A 24015-nucleotide genomic window follows, 5' to 3' on the forward strand; every position below is an offset into this window, starting at 1 on the left:
TTCCACATCAGAAATGAGGATATCCGACATCTTCTGGCGTGTTTAAGTCCTTTACAAGCAAAGTCAGTAATGACTTGCTTTTCACTTATCTTTATTTTGATGACAAGAGAAATACAAAATTGCTAAATTAGATAATGCATAAACATGGGACAGTGTTCTTAGCACTTAACATCTGTTCTTCTTTATGTTCTTTGCAATCTCGGTTAGAATGTAAATGTGATTCGTGCACTTTCACATCTCTCAAGAACAGTGGCGGGCCGTGCATTTTAAGTCTAGGCCTTCGGTGTGATCATGCCATTAAGAAAACACAGTTTCACAATGAATAAGACAGCTAATGCCTTTGGGCATCATACATTATGTCGCAGCTAATTAATAATACCAATTGACATTTTAAAACCACGTCCACGCATGAAAGCCAAAACTTGAAATGACACTTAATGCTCAAGCAAGCCTAATTTTAACTGCAGCATGACTGTTTTGATAAATGAACGTCTACCGAACAGACATTCAAAAATCAAGGAGGTCTATAATACCTGGAAAAATCAATCTAATAATATTTGCGATTTAAATGTTGCTTGCAATATATTTTGTTTCGTCTGGGTACACGTATATGCTACGTTCCATTCAAGTTGGATGAGGGATTTTCCTACTTGATATCTCCGACAATAAATGCGTTCCATTCCCAGATATTCGGAACTGCAACGCTCCTGTTAGTTTAGCAGGGGTTTGACTCTCATTAGAGATGTCTCCAAGCAACCCTACTGACAAACAATACTGCAGCGCTAGCATTTGTGCTTCAGGTGTACGATTATCAAAAGAGATTGTAATGTTTTATACACCTGTTTCTGCAGGCGTTTGTTAAACAAGCTTTAATATCATGTAATGTGGAAACAAACTCATTTATTGATATTACTTAATAAAGTGAATGCTTATCACTTACTGTGTATATCTCCCTGAGTGTCGACACGTATGCGTGACGAAATCGGAGTTGAGAATTTGTAGTCTACAAGTTGTAATTCTGACTTCAAGATGCATTCCATTGCACCTGTCCTAGTAGGAAGTTGTAAAATCCGACTTTCTGAGTACTTTTCAAAACTTGACCCGACACTAAATGCTCAAGCAGCATAATTTACACTTAGAAAACTCCTGATGTTGCTATAACAATGCAAAAAGCACTTACCAATTTACTTGAAGTGAAAATCAGTCCTCCTTTCCTGCTTAATAAATTAAGCAATCACAAAGTGTGTTTTTAAATCATAAGGATCTCTTTCTCATTGGCGATAGCAGCAGGGATGACGATCTCGCGCGTTTCACTCTTGAATTTCGTTCATCACTTAAAGTGTAATTGCGTCACTCAAGGCCAGCTAGAAGGCCTCGACCAGGACATATCCTAAAGATCACACCCACCAAGAACACATAAATCAATCTGATTGGCTGATGAATCTGACAATCTGACTTTAGTTGCTCATTAATTTGCACTGTTGAGGGACTCTGTGGAAATTCTGAAGGCCTGAGGGGGTGGAGCTCAGACTCACGTGCTGCCTTGGGCATGTCACACTTTGACTGGAAAACTTTTAATTTTTCTCTATTTGATTGTAGATGAATTAAGAGTGGAAAGTGATTAAAATACATAGGCAAAAATGTGATTGAGAATGAAAGGATGAAAAATAATGATTTATTTGGCTTCCTGGCTCTGAGAATTCACCACTGCTCAAGAAGAACATATATGACATTTATATGCAAAAGTAGTAAAAAGGCAGCATTAATGATCATATTGACGCTGGGGTTTGTACTTGCTTCTTTTAGAATCTACACCCCTGATCCCATTACATAATGCTCAGATATTTGATGGACAAAAGCAGGAAATGCCTTGCAACCCTATGAACATTTTCCACTGACTTGACAATATCCTTATCCTAATAACACTGAAACTACAAATCAACTGAAACAACTTTACAAATCCATTGGTCTGTGAAAGTCAAGGTCTACCTTCTCAACAACTTTCATTAAAACCTTAATATATTAGCATACACACACACATAAATGTTACACAGGTCAGCTATCTGCATGCTAAAATATATTTTATGTAGAAATATATGTTCTGTATATTTATATATTACAGGAAACCATTTAAGGTAAGGGGCATAAATGTAATAAGCATTATAATGGCATAATTATTCATTAAGTACAGTTTACCAAATTAAATGCATTGAGCTTTTATGTTGCCTCAGGTAGGGAGGTACTAGGTCGCTCAGCACAAGAGCTGCTCAGGTCATGACCTTGATATTTCCAAACTGACATCAACTCAATATCCTGAACTGACATGTTTGATGAGTTATTGGATTCCTCCAGCAAATACTCCCTGGGAGTTTTGCATGCATTCCTTACCCGTTTCCAGATCTTTTTGTTTAAAAAGATATACAATAGAGGATTTATGAAGACATGAGTGAAAGCGAGACATTCTGTCACATGAATAGCAAAGTCCAGGTGCATGTTTAAGGTGCACGCATGCAAAATGTGAAGGTTTTGCAAAGCGTGCAAGAAAATAACAACACTGTAGGGGAACCAGAGGAGAAAAAACATAACAGTGAATCCAAATTCATTTCTCACAGGCATACATCTCTGGAATTTGGTCCTTCCGAGAGCAACACATGGAAGTCTGATGGAACAGAAGAGAAGAACTAAGAATGGTAAGACGAATCCAAGAACGTTCATCTGGAATTGTATATACATTCTCCAACCCATTTGATCATGGAACTGATAAGCGCAAATCTTTTGCTGTTGGTACTCTTGAGTTTCGACAAAAGTGACATGAACAATTGTAGCCAAACCTGACAGAAGCCACACCAAACTGCACATAATAGTATTCCTCTTTGGATTTCTGAAGATCCTGATGGAAGAATCAACACATACAATGTCCAAAAATCTCTGCAAACTGTGGCTAGCGACAAAGAGATTGCTGCTGTACAAGCAGAACATATAAACAAATGTGATTGTCTTACAGCTAAAATCACCAAAGATCCATTCACTGGCTGCATACACTGCCCAGAATGGAAGAGTCAGCGTAAATAAAATATCTGAGATGACCATGTTCACAGGAAATTTCTTCCTTAGAGTTTTATACTTGATGAAAATGATTAGAAGGGTTATATTTGCAATTATACTCAGTACACAGGTTACAGTGTAGCATATCGGTAGAAAGACATTACTGAATTCTTTTATATGTGTCTTCTCGCATGGTCGGAATTCCTCAAGTCCCTCTCCATTATAATAGTCCTCATAATAGTCTTCTGGAGGAATTAAAACATCCATGGTTTGGAAATCAGCTCCAGGGCTTTAAGGAATTTGCTTTGATGAAACAGATGTTTTCACACCAGTACGACACTCTGAGGAACTCGAAGATATCCACAAATATGTCATTCGTCTGGAAAATCCATTTGTTTGTCTATGCAGAGTAAACAATGAAATCAGACTGGAAAATCCAAGAGCACATCCAAGAGTCCAAAAAGGATGTGCTGCGAGTTGCGGATGATTTTGAGGATATTTAAGCAGAAACAGAGGAAGCAGGAGGGGCAGGAAAGGGATAATTCATTTTAAAATAACAAACACTACATAGTTGCAATTTTAAAGACGATATCGTGGGTACTTATGAATGTTTGTTAAAACATTTGAGCAATTCAGTTGTATTCAGTATATTTACATTTCATCGCAAGATTTGAAGCTCGGGTCAGTTGTTTCCTGTTGATCACACATTGTTTTAAACATTTCAAATTTAGTTAATTATCTCAAAATTCAAATGAACATATAATAAATATGTTTTTGAACTGTTGACTTACTCGGAGTTTACGTGGTGGTTCAATCCATCTTCGTTTGTCTTCGTTTAGTGTGACACTGACACCTGCTGGATGTTTCCTTTTTTTTTTTTTTTTTTTAAGCTGTAAATGTCGATTAAAATACAAGTGAATCACATTTTATGGACATACATACCTATTTAGCACAAGTCTCTGAAATATACAACCAAGACACTTTCAGTTCAGGGAAACCAAAACTTCAGTGTTGTCCAGCTGTTGTACAGTAGGCCTATGTGTATATGTTTCTGTTTGTATATAGTTTGTTTATTGTATATATTGAAATGGCAGAAAGGCAGTTTTTCTAAGGATCAGTTTTGCTGTCCAGTGTGTCTGGATCTACTGTAATAGATTTATTACAGACTGTTGGACTAAAATCAGCACACCAGAGCAAAAGAGAGGAAAACAGCCTGATCATTTATCAAGCATTGAAACTATGGTTTGTTAAAAACAGCCTGAAATCATGTTTAATAGCAGTCATGAAATCCCACGTAGGTGTTTCGAGATGCATTTATAAAATGAAAGTTATTTTTTCTTTACTCAGTGATCCCACAATGGAGTTTTATTGCCACATGAAATAAAAAAAAATAAGATTTTGATAATAACATTTTAATATTTTGCAAATAAAGTAAAAAAATTACGAGAATTAAGTTGTGGCATTAAGTGATTAAACTCATAATAGTTTGAGTGAATAGTTTAAAATTACATGCTAATGTTTTTATCTTCATCAGATTCAAGTCAGTTCACTCTGGATTCAAACACAGTGAATCAGAACCTCCATCTGTCTGAGGGGAACAGACTGGCTACTACACAACAACAGTCCAGCAGGATCCTGATCATCCTGACAGATTTGATGATTATTCTCAGGTGTTGTGTAGAGAAAGTGTGTGTGGACGCCGTTACTGGGAGATTGATTGGGAGTAACACTCTGGGTATTTCAGTGTCATATAAGAGCATCAGCAGGAAGGGAGGATTTATGTGTTTATTTGGATATAATAATCAGTCTTGGAGATTGGAATGTTCTCTCTCCAGATACACACTCAGACACAATAATAAAGAGTCTAAACTCCCTGTATCCTGCAGATCTTCTAGAATAGGAGTGTATGTGGGTCACAGTGCAGGAACTCTGTCCTTCTACAGCGTCTCTGACACAATGACCTCTCTGTCCTGGGTTTGTAGTTTATAATGGATCAACAGTGAAACTGTGTCATCTATTAAAATAGAAGATACAGATATTATGCAAATGCAATGTAATATACCCCCCATTCTCTTTTCCGCATAAAAAAAAAGATAATGAAATATAATAGTCATTTTTAGGGTGCCACGCCCTGAAAGACCAGCTAACCATCTTTGGCATACATTGTTCAATCTGAGTAATTTTGAACATATTGAACATGTATATAGTAATAAAATCCCAGGTTTAGCACAATTTGTGGACTTTTCAGATGGTCCCTTACCCAATGTAGGCAAAATTTCCAACTTTTACCAATGTTAAATCAGCGACCTGGAACGATTTCACCATGCCAGCATCTGACCAGCTAAAATACAGGACAAACCTCGTCCCATTCTGATTTGATACTGGATGCGTTATTTCATCTTTAAATACAAGACGATCGCGTATTTTAGGAGATGGTTGGCAACCCTAACTGGCACTGAGTTATTGCTGTCCAGCGTACAAATGCTATACAGTTCCTAAGTAATCTTCATTCTGAGTCCTGTGAAAAGTGTCTGACACTTGGGGGAAAACAATAATAACCTCATAGGCCTACGCTACATTGTATTGAAATTGGTGGTCATCTTTTACAGAATTTAGCCCTGCGGGAAAATCCAGCTTAAAGTTGGCATTAAACGGATGTTGCAACCGACTTTACTTCTGTATTGTGACGTATCACCAAGTGAAACAGCTTATTGAACAAGAAATTTTGAGTTTTTCTACTTTTTAGGGATTTGAGTTTATCCATTGGTTGTTGATTGGATTGTAAAAATATGGGTGTTGCTTAGTGGAACAGAGGCAGATCTGAATGCGAGATTACACTGGACACACACACCTACCACCATGCTGCTCAAGTCAGAGCCGGTTATCGGTGAAATTGAGCAGTGATCTCAGCACATTTATTATCAAACTGACAACATAAATGCACACGAGCACGAGTCTTTGCTTACAAAGAGGATGTAGCCATTCAAAAATGAGTGAGTAAAAAATAACCATATTTTTTACATTTTGAATCACAATACACAAATATAAAGGAGGAAAAACCTACTAACTCGTGCTGTATATTCCAAGATAACTACATTCAAAAATATAAATAAACTCCAGAGGCTTCCAAAGCATTGTTTTCATTAGTGATCATCTCAGCAATTCAGGCATGAAATGTCTTGAACACAAATTTGCAGTTATTCCTCATCATTTAACAAAGCCAATTTTAAAACAATCACACCAAAATACCACCAACACATCAGCTTCAACACACGAGGGGTTTTGGCCCATTGCTATTCTCCTTTCTGGGATGGCTACAAATCTCTACCCCGCACATCATTTGGAAAATCAGACCACTCTTCCGTTCTACTTCTGCCCGCTTACTGGCAGGAACTGAAACAGGAAGCACCCACCCTCAGAACGATCCAGTGCTGGTTGGACCAATCAGACTCTATATTGTTATTATTCTGTTTTGATCACGCGGACTGGGAGATGTTCCGGTCCGCCTCTGATGACGACATCGAGGTTTACGCTGATAGCGTAAAGTGTTTCATCAAGAAGTGCATAGAGGACGTTTTTCCGACCAAAACAATACAGATCTACCCCAACCAGAAACCATGGGTTAACAGCGATGTTCGCATGGCACTTAATGCGCAGACCTCCGGGAATTAATTCCGGGAATGCGGAGGAGCATAAACAAGCCAGTTCTGCCCTCCGTAACACTATCAGAGCAGCCAAACGCCAGTACATGCACAAAATTGAAGGACATTTCAACACCACTGACTCTAGAAGTATGTGGCAGGGAATTAACATTATCACGGACTACAAAGGGAATAAAAACTCCGCCGTGAACACCGTTGCCTCTCTCCCAGATGAGCTTAATACATTTTATGCTCGTTTTGAGGAAAATAACACCGCCCTCGCGGAGAGATCACTCGCTACAGAGGTTAATTCACTCTCCGTCTCTGTTGCGGATGTAACCCGATCCTTCAGACGGGTGAACATCCGTAAAGCCGCGGGTCCAGACGGCATTCCGGGCCGCGTCATCAGAGCTTACGCGAACCAACTGGCTGGAGTTTTTATAGACATTTTCAACCTGTCCCTCTCCCTGTCTGTAGTCCCAACATGCTTCAAAACGTCCACCATTGTGCCTGTACAAAAGCAATAAAAAAATCACTTGTTTAAATGACTGGCGTCCTGTTGCTCTGACCCCCATTATCAGCAAATGCTTTGAGAGGCTAATCAGAGACCACATCTGCTCTGTGCTGCCCACCTCCCTGGACCCATTGCAGTTTTCATACCGCAACAACCGCTCCACTGATGATGCCATTGCATCTACACTACACACTGCTCTCTCCCATCTGGAAAAAAGGAACACATATGTGAGAAAGCTGTTTGTAGACTACAGCTCAGCATTCAACACCATAGTGCCCTCCAAGCTTGATGTGAAACTTCGGGATCTGGGCTTAAACAGCTCGCTGTGCAGCTGGATCCTGGACTTCCTTTCAGGCAGACATCAGGTGGTTAGAATGGGCAGCAAGCAATACACACTCCTGTATTCCCTGTACACACATGACTGTGTGGCCACACATAGCTCCAATGCCATCATTAAGTTTGCTGACAATATGACGGTGGTAGGTCTGATCACTGACAATGATGAAACAGCCTACAGAGAGGAGGTGCCCACTCTGACACACTTGTGTCAGGAGCACAACCTCTCCCTCAACGCCAGTAAATCCAAGGAGCTTATGGTGGACTTCAGGAGGAAAGACGGAGAACACAGCCCCATCACCATTAATGGAACACCGGTGGAGAGAGTCAGCATCTTCAAGTTCCTCTGTGTCCACATTACTGAGGAACTCACATGGTCTGTCCACACTGAGGCCGTTGTGAAGAAGGCTCACCAACGCCTCTTCTTCCTGAGATGGCTGAGGAAGTTTGGAATGAACCACCACATCCTCACACGGTTCTACACCAGCACTGTAGAGAGCATCCTGACTGGCTGCATCACCGCCTGGTACGGCAATAGCACTGCCCACAACCGCAAAGTCCTTCAAAGGGTGGTGCGAACTGCCAGACACATCATTGGAGGTGAGCTTCCTTCCCTCCAGGACATATATACCAGGCGGTGTGTGAAAAAAGCTCGGAGGATCATCAGAGACTCCAGCCACCCGAGTCATGGGCTGTTCTCACTGCTACCATCAGGCAGGCGGTATCGCAGCATCAGGACCCGCACCAGCCGACTCCTTGACAGCTTCTTCCCTCAAGCAATCCAACTTTTGAACACTTGATCTCTCACGATCAATAATCAGCACTGCACTTTATTAATCTTATATCCCACACTGGACTGTCATAATAATATTGTATGTGTATTCAATATTGTGTGTATTGTTTACTGTACATTGTATATTATTATTGTGTTGTGTAATTATGTGTACATTTGATATGTAAATTGTGTTGTGTAAATATGTTGTTTGTAGTAATTGGTATATGTCTTGTCACTGTCATGACTGCTATGTTGCTCGGAACTGCACACAAGACTTTCACCCACTGTTGCACTTGTGTATATGGTCATGTGACAATAAAGTGATTTGATTGAACTCTACGCTAGATTGTGATATTTAAAAGAAAGGGGCAGGGTTTAAGTGGACTAAATGATTGGAGAAGTCCTGCATATGTCAACAGAGGTCTGTAGATTCAATGGGAGATCAAGTTTACATTTGAGTAAAGATTTCAAGGTCACAAAAAAAAAAAAAAGAAAAAAGATATGCATGGATGAATCGTTCACAATAAGATCAATAAGTAGCCAATTTAAGCTGGTAGCTGTGTTTTGGAACATGGAAGCAATTCCAAGCTGGTCTTGAGCTGGTCCAAGCTGGTTGACTAGATTCCATGTTCCAAAAACCAGCAAGAAAACCTTGAGCTGCTATGACCAGCTATCTCAGCTTAGACCAGCTAATGAGCACCTTGGACCAGATAGAAACCAGCTACCATGTTCCAAAACACAGCTAATCAGCATCTAGAGGAGCTATAATAGTATGTTCATGAATCAGACAGCATGTGCCTGCAGCTCTTAAGCACAAATAGCTGTCCATTACTGCAAGAACTGATAATATTCTGTAATCCAGAATCAGCTGATGAAGTAGAACTACAGTTTTCAGTATATTATCTCGCTGTAGTGTGTATTTTATTCAAGAGGAAACAGGCATTATACCCCCCCAAACCACAACTCAAATGTGCACCCTAAAATACATATATTGACAAGCAAAAACAAACTTCTACGTGCAGCAGGACATGTAGGGACATGGATGAACACCCCTTTCTTGTGTGATTAGGATGCTGATGATGAATGTAAAGTACATGGTGGCAATGTTTATGAGACATGAGTACATTACAAGGGTCACGCCCCCTTTCCACTGATAAGGAAACCGTTAGATATGCTGAACCATTCACTTCTTCAAAATAAAACGCCTTAGGTAAATTAATTCATATTGCATTACGTTTTGCATGTTGTGATCACATAAGTTTATATATTTCATACATTCATTTATTTCTGGGTAATAAAAAAAACATAATTTAGGCTCTAAACACACGCAGTTAATGTTTGTTTGATCTGACAATGAATATAAACTGAAGACTTTTATTTTGTTAAAATACTGTAGTAGCTGCGTCACTGTGATGCAGAACTGTGTTACATCAGTCTGTTCCCAGCACAGTGACAGTTACGCACGTGAGTTCAGCAAGAACCGGGGAAAGAGCTGCTTCAATCCAGAGTGGGAAAACTACTAAATAAGGTATTTTACTAATGTATTTAGATTTGTAACCATGTCTGGGTATTATAATTGCTTTCCGGAGATTTGCCTGTGAATCAAACGAGCTTTCTCTGTATTTCATATATAAAAAAAAAAACTCCTTTTGAAACAGAAGGAACTCATAAATAATCATTTATAATCGTCATTCTTTTTTTTTCTTTTTTTTATTATTGATTGGATGTGATATGTGAAGTTCCACAGAATAAAAACTGTCATACACGTAGGCTATAGCTTAATATATTGAATATAGTGCGTCTTCATGGTCATTAATAAACATAAGGTTTAATAGTTCATGTACATTAAAAAAAAACATAATAATGTAACGAAACATGCATGTATTTTCATAAATACTCATACTTGAATGTACTCTATGAAATACTTATATAAACACAATATGAACTAAAATTAGTTCCTCACTAATTGTAGTGTTGTGAAATTAAAGATGATGTCAGACTTTTTGTTGGGAGATAGTTCAATTCAGACCCAGATACATAAATGCATTCATATAAGAATTATTACATTATATATTGATAGCATTTATCTGCAGCAAAATGTCATAGAATAATGGCAATGTTGTGGTTTATCTCTGACATCTATTGTATTATGTTTGCCCTCTGTTCCTTATAGCCAAGATGACAACCGTCGAATACGAAGACAATGAATCAAAGTTCTTACGGAAAGCGAAAGAGAATCCATTTGTCCCTGCAGGTAAACCATTTTATAATTTAATTGCATTGCTAGATTAATGGTGCATTCATGTATTCATTCATTGTGGTATCACAGTATCAAATCAAATGTGATCTCTTTTTAACGTGACTTTACACCGTATTAAATATAATATAAAGTGCTTTGTCTTTTTCAGGGATGGCTGGGTTCTTTGCCATTGTGGCATACAGACTGTACAAACTAAAGACTAGAGGCAATACCAAGATGTCAGTCCACCTCATTCACATGCGTGTAGCTGCTCAGGGTTTTGTAGTGGGAGCGATGACTTTAGGTACCATCTAATACTTTCATGATTGCATGTAGCCTATTAGTGCTGGATATTGATACAAATTTCCTGAGTCAATTCCGATTCACAAGCCTTTGATTTGATTTCAATTCAGTATCGATTCACTGGTATATTGAGTTATATTGTCCATTTTGCTTAGATATACAGTTGAAGTCAGAAATTTACATACACCTCAGCCAAATACATTTAAATGCAGTTTTTCACAGTTTCTGACATTTAATCGTAGAAAATATTCCCTGTCTTAGGTCAGTTAGGATCACTACTTTATTTTAACAATGTGAAGTGTCATAATAATAGTAGAGAGAATTATTTATTTCAGCTTTTATTTCTTTCATCACATTCCCAGTGGGTCAGAAGTTTACATATACTTTGTTAGTATTTGGTAGCATTGTCTTTAAATTGTTTAACTTGGGTAAAACATTTTGGGTAACCTTCCACAAGCTTCACACAATAACTTGCAGGAATTTAGGCCCATTCCTCCAGGTGGTGTTCTTCGGCTTGCAAGCCTCACCCTTTTTTCTAAAAACATAACGATGGGCATTATGACCAAACATTTAAATTTTTGTTTCATTAGACCAAGAGGACATTTTCCCCATGTGCACTTACAAACAGTAGTCTGGCTTTTCTTATGGCAGTTTTGGAGCAGTGGCTTTTTTGCTGAGCAGCCTTTCAGATTATGTTGATATAGGACTCGTTTTACTGTGGATATAGATACTTGTCTACTTGTTTCCTCCAGCATCTTCACAGGGTCCATTGCTGTTGTTCTGGGATTGATTTGAACTTTTCGCACCAAATTACTTTCATCTATATGAGACAGATTGCGTCTCCTTCCTGAGCAGTATGATGGCTGCGTGTTCCCATGGTGTTTATATTTGCATACTATTGTTTGTACAGTAGAACGTGGTAACTTCAGGCATTTGGAAATTGCACCCTAGGATGAACCAGACTTGTGGAGTTCTAATTCTTGGCTAATTTCTTTTGATTTACCCATGATGTCAAGCAAAGATGCACTGAGTTTGAAAGTAGGCCTTAAAATACATCTACAAGTACACCTCCTATTAGAAGCTAATTGTCTACAGGCTTGACATAATTTTCTGGAATTTTCCAAGCTGCTTAAAGGCACAGTTAACTTAGTGATGTAAACTTCTGATGTACTGAAATTGTGAAATAGTCAATTAAAAGTGAAACAATCTGTCTGTAAACAATTGCTTGTTTCATTACTCGTGTCATGCACAAATTAGATGTCATAAACAACTTGCCAAAACTATAGTTTGCTAATGTCACGAACCCCTCTCCTCTGCCCCATCTCCTGCAGCACCGCCGAACGCGCTTGCCACACTCGTGCGTAGCAAGCTCGCTACGCTATCGCTCCGACTCATGCATTGCGGTAAGGTTCTCGTCGTCATTGTTCCACACCTGCACCTTCCCCTATATATCCACAACCCTTCGTTCCTCGGGTTGGTTATTGTATGTATTTGTTCCGTGTTTTGATACCGGCTAGTGGCGTCTAGTTTGACTTCCTCTTGATTACCCTCGTAGCTTGCCAACTCCCTATTCCTCTCGTTTCCTGTCTTTCGCTCCGCTTATCCCGTCTTGTCTTGTCCATAGTTGTTAACTGTTTTCCCCACTCGACCCCGCTATCGTTCACCTCCCTCACTAGATCTGCCCCTTGTTCATCTCTTTGATTCCCGGCTCTTGACCCTCACGCTTCCCACGACTACTCTTCATTGGATTTGCCCCTTGTATGTACTTTTGCCTGCCTGCAAATAAACGCAGTTTTTGACTTACATTGTGACTGTCTCAACTTGTGTGCGTTACAAAATAACCAACCCCACCGAAGACAGTCACAATGCGTCGCGCTGAGGATTCGGCGGCTCACTAGAGCGGAGGAACACGTCACATTCAGCGCAGGAGCTACGGTGTGGAAGCATGATCGGCTCACAGCCCAGGGCCAGCAGGTGCGTCGCGATTTTTGATTTTTGTCACCCTCGTCACCTGTGTCTGCCCCTGAGCCCGTTTATGCTTCCCATGCGTTTTTGACGCCGTAAGCTCTCCACCCCGAGAGGTTTTACAGCTCTTCAGGCGCTGACCAAGGGGTTTTTATCGCGAGGCAGCGGTTGTGTAACCCATAACCCGCCCTCGGCCTTATGGACCCAGCTGCCCAACTTCGTGGGTTTGCGTCAGGGAGCCAAACCGTGGAGGCTTATATTATGGATTTTTGTGTCCTGGCGTACCAGGTGAATTTTAATGAGGTGGCTCTGAAGACCATTTTTCAATGTGGTCTGAATGAGCCAACCTCATCATTAATGCCTGGTGGTCGCTGCCCCTTAACCTGGCTCAGTTTATTGACCTCGCCCTACTGTACTCTGGTTCCTCGTTCACTGTGGGGAGGCAGACACTGAACCAGCGCTCCACACCAAGACCCCGTCTCGAAGCCTACCACGGCCCCCGCCTCCGAAGCCTACCACGGCCCCAGCCTCGAAGCCTGGCGGCTGACCAGCGAAGCCGGCGCCCATGCCCGCCCGACGGCCAGCGAGCCGGCGCCCATGCCCGCCACGACCAGCGAGCCAGCGCCCATGCCGCCCACGACCAGCGAGCCAGCGCCCATGCCGCCACGACCAGCGAGCCAGCGCCCATGCCCGCCCGCGCCAGCGAGCCAGCGCCCATGTCTGCCACGGTCAGCGAGCCAGCGCCTGTAGCCTCGACCCCCTGAGCCAGCGCCTGTAGCCTCGACCGTCCCCATGGCCACGTCCCCTGTTGGCCGAAGGCGTAGAGAAGGAAGAGGGCCCCTTCTCCCCAGTCTCGTCTGGTGCTCAAGACCTCTGCTCCGCCCTCAGAGTCTTCCACGGCTCTGCAGACCTCTGCTCCGCCCTCAGAGTCTCCCACGGCTCTGCAGACCTCTGCTCCGCCCTCAGAGTCTCCCCACGGCTCTGCAGACCTCTGCTCCGCCCTCAGAGTCTCCCACGGCTCTGCCGGGTTCTGCTCCGCCCTCAGAGTCTCCCACGGCTCTGCCGGGTTCTGCTCCGCCCTCAGAGTCTCCCACGGCTCTGCCGGGTTCTGCTCAGCCCCTCTGAGCCCTCCCGGGCTCCGCCTCACCAGTCTCCAAGGGCCCCTCACGAGCCTCCTAGGGCTCCTCCTCATGAGCCTCCCAGAGCTCTACCCCTCAAGTCCCTCAGGGCTCCACCCCTCAAGCCTCTCACGGCTCAGCCTCTCGAGTCTCTCAGGGCTCCATCCCTCGAGTCTTTCATGGCTCCACCCCTCAAGCCTCTCACGGCCAGCCTCTCGAGTCTCTCAAGGCTCCATCCCTCGAGTCTTTCATGGCTCCACCCCTCAAGCCTCTCACGGCTCGCCTCTCGAGTCTCTCAAGGCTCCATCCCTCGAGTCTTTCATGGCTCCACCCCTCAAGCCTCTCACGGCCAGCCTCTCGAGTCTCTCAGGGCTCCATCCCTCGAGTCTTTCATGGCTCCACCCCTCAAGCCTCTCACGGCTCGCCTCTCCCGAGTCTCTCAGGGCTCCATCCCTCGAGGTCTTTCATGGCTCCACCCCTCAAGCCTCTCACGGCTCAGCCTCTCCGAGTCTTTCAGGGCTCCATCCCTCGAGTCTTTCATGGCTCCACCCCTCAAGCCTCTCACGGCTCAGCCTCTCGAGTCTCTCAGGGCTCCTCCGCCTCTCAGGGCGTCCCCTCTCGAGTCTTTCATGGCTCCACCCCTCAAGCCTCTCACGGCCAGCCTCTCCGAGTCTCTCAGGGCTCCTCCGCCGCTCAGGGCTCCGCCCCTCGAGTCTCTCAGGGCTCCTCCCCCTCTCCTCGAGTCTTTCAGGGCTCCTCCTCCTCTCAAGCCTCTCAGGGCTTAGGTCTCTCGAGTCTTTCAAGGCTCCCCCCTCAAGCCTCTCCGAGCCTCCCAGGGCTCGGCCACTAGAAGGCTCCTATGGCTCTGCCTCCCGAGCCTCCTATGGCTCCCCTCCAGAGCCTCCTCACGGCTCCACCTCCCGAGCCTCTCATGGCTCTGCTCCCAAAGACTCCAGAGCTTCCTAGGGCTCCGCCTCTTGAGCCTTCCACGGCTCCACCACCCGAGCCTCCTACAGCTCTGCTCCCTAAGACTCCAGAGCCTTCTAGAGATTAGCCTCTCGAGCCTCCTACGGCTCCGCCTCTCGAGCCTCCTCACGGCTCCACCACCTGAGCCTCCCTACGGCTCTGCTCCCTAAGACTCCAGAGCCTTCTAGAGATTAGCCTCTGGAGCCTCCTGCTGGCTCCGCCTCTAAAGCCTCCCTTGGCTCCACCTCCAGAGCCTTCCAGGGCTTCACCTCTGGAGCCTCCTCGGCGCCACCTCCCCGGCTCTGCCTCCAGAGCCTACCAGGGCTTCACTCCTGGAGCCTTCTACAGCGCCACCTCCCACGGCGTCACCTCCCTTGGCTCTGCCTCCAGAGCCTTCCAGGGCTTCACCTCTGGAGCCTCCTACGGCGCCACATCCATGGGCTCCACTTCCTGAGCCTTCCAGGCCTTCGCCCCTAAAGCCTCCTTCGGCTCCACCTCCAGAGCCCACCAGGGCCTCGCCCCTGGGGCCTCCTGCGACTCCACCTCCCTCGGCTCCGTCTCCTGAGCCTTCCTCGGCTCTGCCTCCGGAGCCCCCGAGCCTCCCTGGCGCCGCCTCTTCTGTCTCTCAATTCCCGCCTGCCGAGTCTCTCACGGCTCCGCCTTCCAAGGCTCAGTCTCCCAAGTCCTCCACGACTCCGCCTTTCACGGCTCCGCCCCCTGAAACCTCTCCTCACTGGGTCTTGCCTGCTCCCCTTGTTACCGTTCCTCTACCTGTCCTGTGGCCTCTTCCCTGGCCTCCGTACCCTATTCCTGTCCGGTGGTCACCTTCCAGACCCCCGGACCCAGTCCCTGTCCTCCAGTCGCCTTCCAGACCCCCGGACCCAGTCCTTGTCCTCCAGTCGCCTTCCAGACCTCCTGACCCAGTCTCTGCCCTATGGCTGCCCCCTAGACCTCCCGACAACCCGCCTGTCCACTATGTTCCCCTTGACCTTGCCTTGAACTGCCCATTGACCCCCATGGACTGTTTCATCTCCCTTTTGTGCCTTCTGCCCCTGTGAGCTCACTGCGCTCGTTCTGTCCCCTCGAGCTCTCACGCTCGTTCTGTCCCCTCGAGCTCTCACGCTCGTTCTGTCCCCACTGAGCTCACTGCGCTCGTTCTGTTCCCTAGCGCTCCTCGCAGCGGCGGCGGCCGTCAGGAGCCGTCCTATTCAGAGGGGAGTACTGTCACGAACCCTCTCCTCTGCCCCATCTCCGCTTCCTCGAGCACGCACCCATACACTCCGCGTGCGTGCTCGCTTCCGCTACACTTCCGCTCCTCGCTCCGCCCCTTGAGCTCATACGCTCTTTTTCCTCCCTCGAGCACTCACGCTCTTTATGCAATTCTGAGCTCTGCTCGTAACTCTCTCCCCTCTGACTCATGTTAGCATGCAGCTCCGGTGGCCAGAACATTATGACCACCGGCACTTTCTCAATCACCCCTACATTATGACCACCTACACTCACGCCGCATCCTATCCCCACACATTAGATTCACCTGCACTCGTCTCGTCACCTTCATTGTTCACACCTGCACCTTCCCTATATATATCACAACCCTTTCGTTTCACTCGGGTTAGTTATTGTATGTATTTAGATTCCCGTGTTTTGACCCTCAGCTAGTCGCGTCTAGTTTTGACTTCCCCACTCTTGATTACCCTCGTAGCTTGCCAACTCCCTATTCCTCTCGTTTCCCTGTCTTTCGCTCCCGCTTATCCCGTCTTGTCTTGTCCATAGTTGTTAACTGTTTTCCCCACTTCGACCCCCGCTATCGTTCACCTCCCTCACTAGATCTGCCCCTTGTTCATCTCTTTGATTCCCGGCTCTTGACCCTACGCTTCCCACGACTACTCTTCATTGGATTTGCCCCTTGTATGTACTTTTGCCTGCCTGCAAATAAACGCAGTTTTTGACTTATATTGTGACTGTCTCAACTTGTGTGCGTTACAGCTAATATGAAATGTGGTTAAAAAATGTTAATGACTTCAACCTAAGTGTATGTAAACTTCTGACTTCAACTATTAATGCTTTTAATTATACTGTGGACCTTCTAACTAGATACATTATGAAAATAATCATTTTAAAAATTATATTTTTATAAGTTTTTAAACATTTTGGTCTCATTTTAGCTTTATAAATTGACATACATGTTTTCCACCAATAAATATGATAAAATATATGTAATATATTTTGTTAGGCTACATGTTTATTGTTCAATGCATAATTTATTAGGTCTGGATAAAATCGCGATTCTTGAGCCAAACAATTTTAAAATTGTCTCCTTGATGAAAATATATTTTTTTATTTAATAAAAAATAAATGTTTATCTTAATGCTACAATGATTAATAAATAAATATATTAAGCTATACTTGTGCAGAGTTCCACATTAACAAGGTTTTCTCTCCGAGATGTTTTGTCACTTTAATTATTTACATTTAGTCCTTTAATGCACCGCTGCTACAGCCATCAAGCGCCATATGTTCACTGTCAAATGTCAAAATCTTGTGCTGTGATCATTGTTCCTGTAATTATGCATAATCCAAAAAATGATATGAGATGTTGTTGAGAGTATTTGTCAGGAGTCATTCTGCAGATTCTGTCTGACACTGCTTTAATAAATAGATTAGTTGTAAAAAGGCTTATCAAACTATTGAATGTCGTATAGTCTACATGTCGTGCCCTCGCTAGATATATCTTTTTTTCTCCCCTTTTTCCCCAATTTGGAATGCCTAATTCCCAATGCGCTCTAGGTCCTCGTGGTGGTGTAGTGACTCCACATCTTAGACTGTCAATCAACACATTTCATCACCGAGAGCGAACTACATTATAGCGACCATGAGGAGGTTACCCAATGAGTGTACCCTCCCTAGCAACCTGGCCAATTTGGTTTCTTAGGAGACCTTGCTGGAGTCTCTCAGCACACCCTGGATTCGAACTCACGACTCCAGGGGTGGTAGTCAGCGTCTTTACTCACTGAGCTAACCAGGCCCCCCATGCCCTCACAATAATTATAATCTAACAGCCAGAGTATTCATGCACAGTGGCAGGTTTTATATAAAAACATTGCAATACTTACAGAATCGCAATACATATCAAATCAGCTAGGAAATATCGTTGCAATATTGAATCGGGAGGTCTATGGCAATTCCCAGCCCTATAATTTATACCATTTACAAGTATTTACAATGATTTTGAGAACACAGGCTAATAATCGGTACTGTTTCTATAAGAAAACCGGCAGTTCTTTAAAGAGCACCTGTAAATTAGCGCATGTTAACAAGAGAGGACTCAAATGGATTCTTTACCTCATCTGTGCTATTCGTGATTATAATTTGTTTTATTTTTTTATCAACAATTGACTGTAAAGAACAGAAAGGGTATTAAAAGAGACATTATTCTATGAAAAATTATTTGTGTGGATCTTGTATTTGGACACTGCTGAATACTCCACCACTACACAATCACTGGTGAGTGAAATCTGAAGATTTACCAGCCATTGGCTCTTCACAAACATTTTAGTCGAATAGCGCCAAATTTAATCTCATATGCAAGTGATTTACATGCATACTAGAGAGTTGTGCATTTAATAAAAAATCGATCTTAGGATTTAAGTATCAATATTGTTCAAATGAAGATCACAATGCATGGGAGAATCAATGATTTTACCCAGTCCTATAGCCTATATTTGTTCACTTTTAAGCAAAGGTGCAATGACTGCAACATTTTCTGTTATTTTGCAGGAGTGGTCTATTCCATGTTCAAAGACTACATTCTAAAGCCAGCCGAGGAGCAGAAAGCATTGGAGCAAAAGGCTTTGGGAAAAAAGTGAAGAGAAGTGTGTTACACCCTGATATACCTTTAATACCACCTCATATTAAGGTGTTCCTCAGTATTTATTACTTGCATCATTTAGGACTTCTTTTTTTAAATGCGTTCAAACTTTTTTCTTCTATAACTTAATAAACTTCGGAAAACAAGGTTAGCTCATACATATTTTGCCTTATGTCTGTGTTTATGAAATATCTTTTAAATGAAACATTGTATGTGATGGAATGGGGAATATCAGCTATTTTACAAAGCCAGAAGAGAAACTGATGGTTGAACCAAACATGATGGTATAAAATGGTTATTATTTTATTTTGTCTTGAATTTAGAATTATTGTATTTCTATATGTAAAACTTTACAACACGTGTATCACAGTAAGTGAGGACCTCACTGTTGCTAAATTATTAACAGTACTAGTTGTTAGTTCATGTAGTGTTGTTGTCACAAAGAGGATATTAGGAACTTGAACCAACCTTCATATTTTATTCAGAATTATTTTAATATATGTGTGTGTGTGTGTGTGTGTGTGTGTGTGTGTGTGTGTGTGTGTGTGTGTGTGTGTGTGAGCGTGTATTTATCACTTTGTGGGGATCAAATGTCCCCATAAGGATAGTAAAACCCGAAATTTTTGACCTTGTGGGGACATTTTGTCGGTCCCCATGAGGAAAACAGCTTATAAATCATACTAAATTATGTTTTTTGAAAATGTAAAAATGCAGAAAGTTTTCTGTGAGGGTTAGGTTTAGGGGTAGGGTTAGGTTTAGGGGATAGAATATAAAGTTTGTACAGTATAAAAACCATTATGTCTATGGAAAGTCCCCATAAAACATGGAAACACAACTGTGTGTGTGTGTGTGTGTGTGAGAGAGAGAGAGAGATTTGGCAGAGTGAGTGTAGAGTGTTATTTGGTGGATTGATTAATTTAGCCGTTATAAGACAAGTTTTGCACCTTATGTTTCATATTTCAAATCAACAACATTTTTATTTTTAGAGTGACTATTTTTGAAGATCTCTGCTACAATTGTTTATCTTTGCCAAAAGGATAGAAATAGTAATACAAATAAACATAACCAGTTGATTTAATGCTCATGGGTTCTTTTTTATGTATGTGATGTTGAATATGTGTGTGTCTTTCTCAATCCAGCCCTTGGAGTCCTCCAGCAATGCGCATATTATTGCTGTGTGTGACACCCAAAAAATAAAATTCTGTCAATTCCTCATCCACAAAAAATTATGTTTAGTTGCACGTTCATGCTGCTTTTGTCTACAAATGAAAAGATTTGCTGTATTAAAGCAGTGGAAACAGCTGTACTTTTCAAATCTTATTTGCTTTAAAGTTTTTGTTTTTGTCATACGATTTTACAGGTCAGAGTTCACCAAACATGAACTTAAAGGAATATTCTGGGTTCAATACAAGTTAAGTTCAATCAACACCATTTTTATTTGGTTTAATTTAGTTATTCAATCTCTTAATCCTCTAAATGTCTAACCCGTTAACCAGTTTAATGACTCTGCCCCATCGTGAAAAATTCAATTATGCCCTCCTTCATTTGATCAGCAGTTGCCATCATTGCTGTCTTGAGATTGGTCTGAGCAGTGGTGGATGGAGTTAGTGTAAATAGCCTCTGCCAACAAGATGGGCTATTTGCACTTAGTGTAAATAGACACTCCGTTATAGGCATTAACCTATTTTGTGGCACAATAATGTACATATAAACTGTTTAGCATTTAACTATTTCTCTAACTGCACTGCCAAAGATCCGATTAAGGAAACTTTTATATTATTACTGTTATATTGCATATTTCTGCACATTATTTGTATGTTAAATAAAGTATTCCTATCAGTATTGAATCCTCTTTTTGTATTTTATGTTTATAGTTTTATTGTATGCATATTATTTTAATATGTTGCTTTATCGCATTATCCACCGAGGCTCTAGATTGTAATATAAAAATGAAGGCCTTCAACTGAACTCATTTCAACCATATCAAGCGTTTAATCCCTTTTCATATTTTATGTGTTGTAGACTATAATAAAAATGTTCAATACAAAATGTGATGGATAAAACACTAGAATAATCAGATTAAAATATGTAAATAAGAGTGTTGTTTATCTTTATCAAAGCAAGTAATATCTCAGTTATAAGGCTTAATCGAATCATAAAATATCACGTTGCCTTACGACTCAGTCCACTTGACATAGCGTTTATTAACGCACATGGGGAGTGCCTTCATACACAACCTATTTGAAACCTCTCTACAATAACGCCAATATTCTAATATTGGCTATGGTGTTTGAGCCCCACCTGATTTGGCACGAAACTGACCGCTATAAAAACAGGTGCACAGACACCATTTCAGAATTTCTTCCTTCAAGACAGCAATCATCTCTTGTCTCGAAGCCCTCTACCTTTCGCCGTCGATACACACGAGTCAGTGGACGGAATCTTCACAGCAGCGAGAAAACTCCCCGCTACCCTGCTGTGCTCCGGTGAACATCTCTCCGCCTCGCCGTTTGAAGCTTTGCTGGTGAACGGCCCTCAGCATCCTGATTCCCTGCAGCGAGTCAGCAGGTGTAGAGTTTCCTTTAAGTGTATTTGTGTAATATAAAAATAAATGATATATATAATATATAAAAGAGTCATTTACAAGATGTCGTTCCATAAGTGTTCCTTGTACGAGAGACACATCCTGCAGTCAGACAAGCACGAGAGCTGCGTTTTCTGTCTGGGCCACGCCCATGCAGGGTTAGCTCTTATAGAGACTTTCCTATCTGTGAGGATATGAGTCTCAATTCACTTCGTTCACGAATCACCCTTGTTCTGAGGGATGATTCAGCCTGTCGTGCCCTCACACCCGCCTCTTCTGTGATACCCGAGGGTTCACACAAGGAGGCACGGGGGACCCGCGAGGTTGAGCAGGATGAATTTGAGGTGGGTTTCATACTGGCACATGTGCCACGAGCCCCTAAATATCCATGAAGCGCATGTTTCCCAATACGCTATGAGCAAGACGAGCTCCAGCCTCTGAAGGAGCATGCCACCTCGTCTCTTTTGGTGGATCTGATGCTGGGGGTGATAACGATGTCATGTCTCTCACTGCATCAGGCAAATGGTCAGTGGATGATGCTGCCGCCCCTCCCCCCAGCGTGGGCGAGGAAAGAGCTTCACCCTGACTGGTCTCCCCCAGAGGAACCTGAACATTCTTGCCTCGATGAATGGTTCCAGCAATCTGGACGCCATCCAAATGGCAGTATCCCGCACAATTCTTCTCCAAAGTTCATAACAAACTATTCAAGTCCTTGTGCGCAACCTTATATGGGATGTTCGTGCAGTGACGCCATCCTCTTTAATGTGGATTATAGGAAAGAAAACGGTTATGCCCAATTACCCCCTGTGGAGGAGGTGGTAGCGGCACACCTCTGCCCAGTGAGTACATCCTTCCAAACAGTGTCGACAAACGTACGCACTGGTGGGGAAAGCTTACTCAGCAGCAGAACAAGCTGGTCAGCACTCCAAACTATGGCGGTGCTTCAGGGCAGAAATGAATGATAAGGACAAAGCCACTCTTTTGGATCCAGTGTCTCCAGCCGATCTTTTTGGCGGCTCTATGAATAAGTTTGCTGAGCATTAAGTCGTGATTCAGTAGCAGTCACAGGCTTTGAGACAATTTATGCCCAAATGGAGTATATCACAACCGGTTCACCCTCGCTCTGTTTCGAGTCAGCGCGTGACTAAAAACCCCATACCTGCTGCCTCACAGGCACCTGCGTATCAGCGCACACAGCAAAAGTGCTCCTTACGGGCACAAGCCTTTGAAGTGGAAAGCAGAGCCCACGATTCCCTCTGGGTCTGCTAAAAAAAAAAGCCTTAATTGGAGAGACACAAAACACTGTTCCCCATCTCCCCACTATTGTTTGTCGGGAAAGGAATATTGTTGTTCAAAATATTGTTTCTGTGTCTTGCACTCAAATAAATGCAATAAAAAATTCAATAAGTGCAAAAAAGAATACAGCATTCCTTGCAAATGCATGAGATGCACACACATTCTCAATAAAGAACCCCTTTTTCCTCTTCAAAGCACACACATTATGCGCAACCGCTTCCCTATAGTTAGCGTCGCATCATATTATACGGTGAGCAAACCAAACTGACCTCTGTCCCATTATGCGAAAGCGTGGCGAGCCCTAATGGGTATTTCAGAATGGGTGCAAAAACAATCAAATTTTGCACACCGCCCACCCCATTTTAACGGTGTTCTGTCTTCCACAGATTTGTCCGATGACGCGCCAGTGTTACAAGCCGAAATACACGGTCTTATCGTGAAAAAGCGATAGAGATTGTGCCAAATTATCAAGCACAAAAATGGTTTTACAGCCGTTATTTTCTTGTTCCAAAGAAAGACGGCAGGCTTCGGACAATCCTGGATCTGAGACATTTAAATTGTGCACTTATAAAGTGCCTGTTCAAAATGCTTACGCAGAAACTGATTTTATCGCATGTACGCCCACATGATGGTTTGCGTTGATAGATCAGAAGGATGCGTACTTCCATATCCAAATTGTGCAACATCACAGGATATTTTTGAGATTCGTGTTCGATGGAACAGTGTATCAATTCAAAGTCCTCCCCATCGGACTGTCTCTGGCTCCTCGCTCATTCACAAAGCACATCGGTGCGGTTCTTGCTCCTCTGAGATTGAGCGACGTATGCATCTTGAACTACCTCACCAATTGGCTGTTACTGCCGCAATCAGAGGCTTTGTTATGCCAGCACAGACTTACTGGTTCAGCCATTTTACAGTATCTGTCTCAGTTCAAACTGGGTAGAACATTTCTACTGAAATTTGTTTCAGAAAGCACTGGGATTTGTGGCGGCGGCAACTCATCATTCCATTAAGTCTCTTACACATGAGACCTCTTCAGTGCTGGCTGAAGTGCTGTGTGCCTCGACGTGCTTGGCGCCAAGGACGAATGCGCATCACAATATCTCGCCACTGTACAGCTGCTTTAGCACCATGGACAGCTCCTGCATTTTACCAGCAAGGTGTCGCTGGGGCAAGTGTCACGCAGTGCCTAAATCCATCGGCTGTATTTCTAGCCTTAAGGACTTTTCAGTCAGAAATATCAAACTGTCATGTTCTGGTTCACTCAGACAACATGACAGTTGTGGCATATATAAACTGCCAAGGCGGAATTCAGGAGACAAACTTTATTGAGGATTTGAGAAATATCTGGCAAAGCAGAAATCA

The 24015-nt window shown here is 43.0% G+C and overlaps 2 protein-coding genes across 2 annotated transcripts; one reads left to right on the plus strand and one right to left on the minus strand.

The window, feature by feature from the left end:
- Positions 1–1579: 1579 nt before the first annotated feature.
- Positions 1580–3516, minus strand: LOC127649032 (atypical chemokine receptor 2). The gene has a single exon (XM_052133915.1). It carries the CDS (start codon positions 3310–3312, stop codon positions 2218–2220), a length of 1095 nt encoding a protein of 364 aa, XP_051989875.1. The 5' UTR covers positions 3313–3516; the 3' UTR covers positions 1580–2217.
- Positions 3517–9710: 6194 nt separating this feature from the next.
- Positions 9711–20567, plus strand: LOC127649033 (HIG1 domain family member 1A, mitochondrial-like). The gene is made up of 4 exons (XM_052133916.1): positions 9711–9839; positions 10485–10565; positions 10720–10854; positions 18680–20567. The coding sequence occupies exons 2-4, from the start codon at positions 10490–10492 to the stop codon at positions 18766–18768; spliced, it is 300 nt and encodes a 99-aa protein (XP_051989876.1). The 5' UTR covers positions 9711–9839; positions 10485–10489; the 3' UTR covers positions 18769–20567.
- Positions 20568–24015: the final 3448 nt, after the last annotated feature.

This window comes from Xyrauchen texanus, chromosome 9, assembly GCF_025860055.1.
Source record: "Xyrauchen texanus isolate HMW12.3.18 chromosome 9, RBS_HiC_50CHRs, whole genome shotgun sequence".
In the NCBI taxonomy this organism is placed as follows: Eukaryota; Metazoa; Chordata; class Actinopteri; order Cypriniformes; family Catostomidae; genus Xyrauchen; species Xyrauchen texanus.

Coding starts and splice junctions, on each gene's coding strand:
- LOC127649033 (XM_052133916.1), top strand. CDS start 10,490: ATGACAACCGTCGAATACGAAGACAATGAATCAAAGTTCTTACGGAAA. Junction 10,566..10,719: donor GAATCCATTTGTCCCTGCAG/GTAAACCATTTT, acceptor TGTCTTTTTCAG/GGATGGCTGGGTTCTTTGCC. Junction 10,855..18,679: donor AGTGGGAGCGATGACTTTAG/GTACCATCTAAT, acceptor GTTATTTTGCAG/GAGTGGTCTATTCCATGTTC.
- LOC127649032 (XM_052133915.1), bottom strand. CDS start 3,312: ATGGATGTTTTAATTCCTCCAGAAGACTATTATGAGGACTATTATAAT.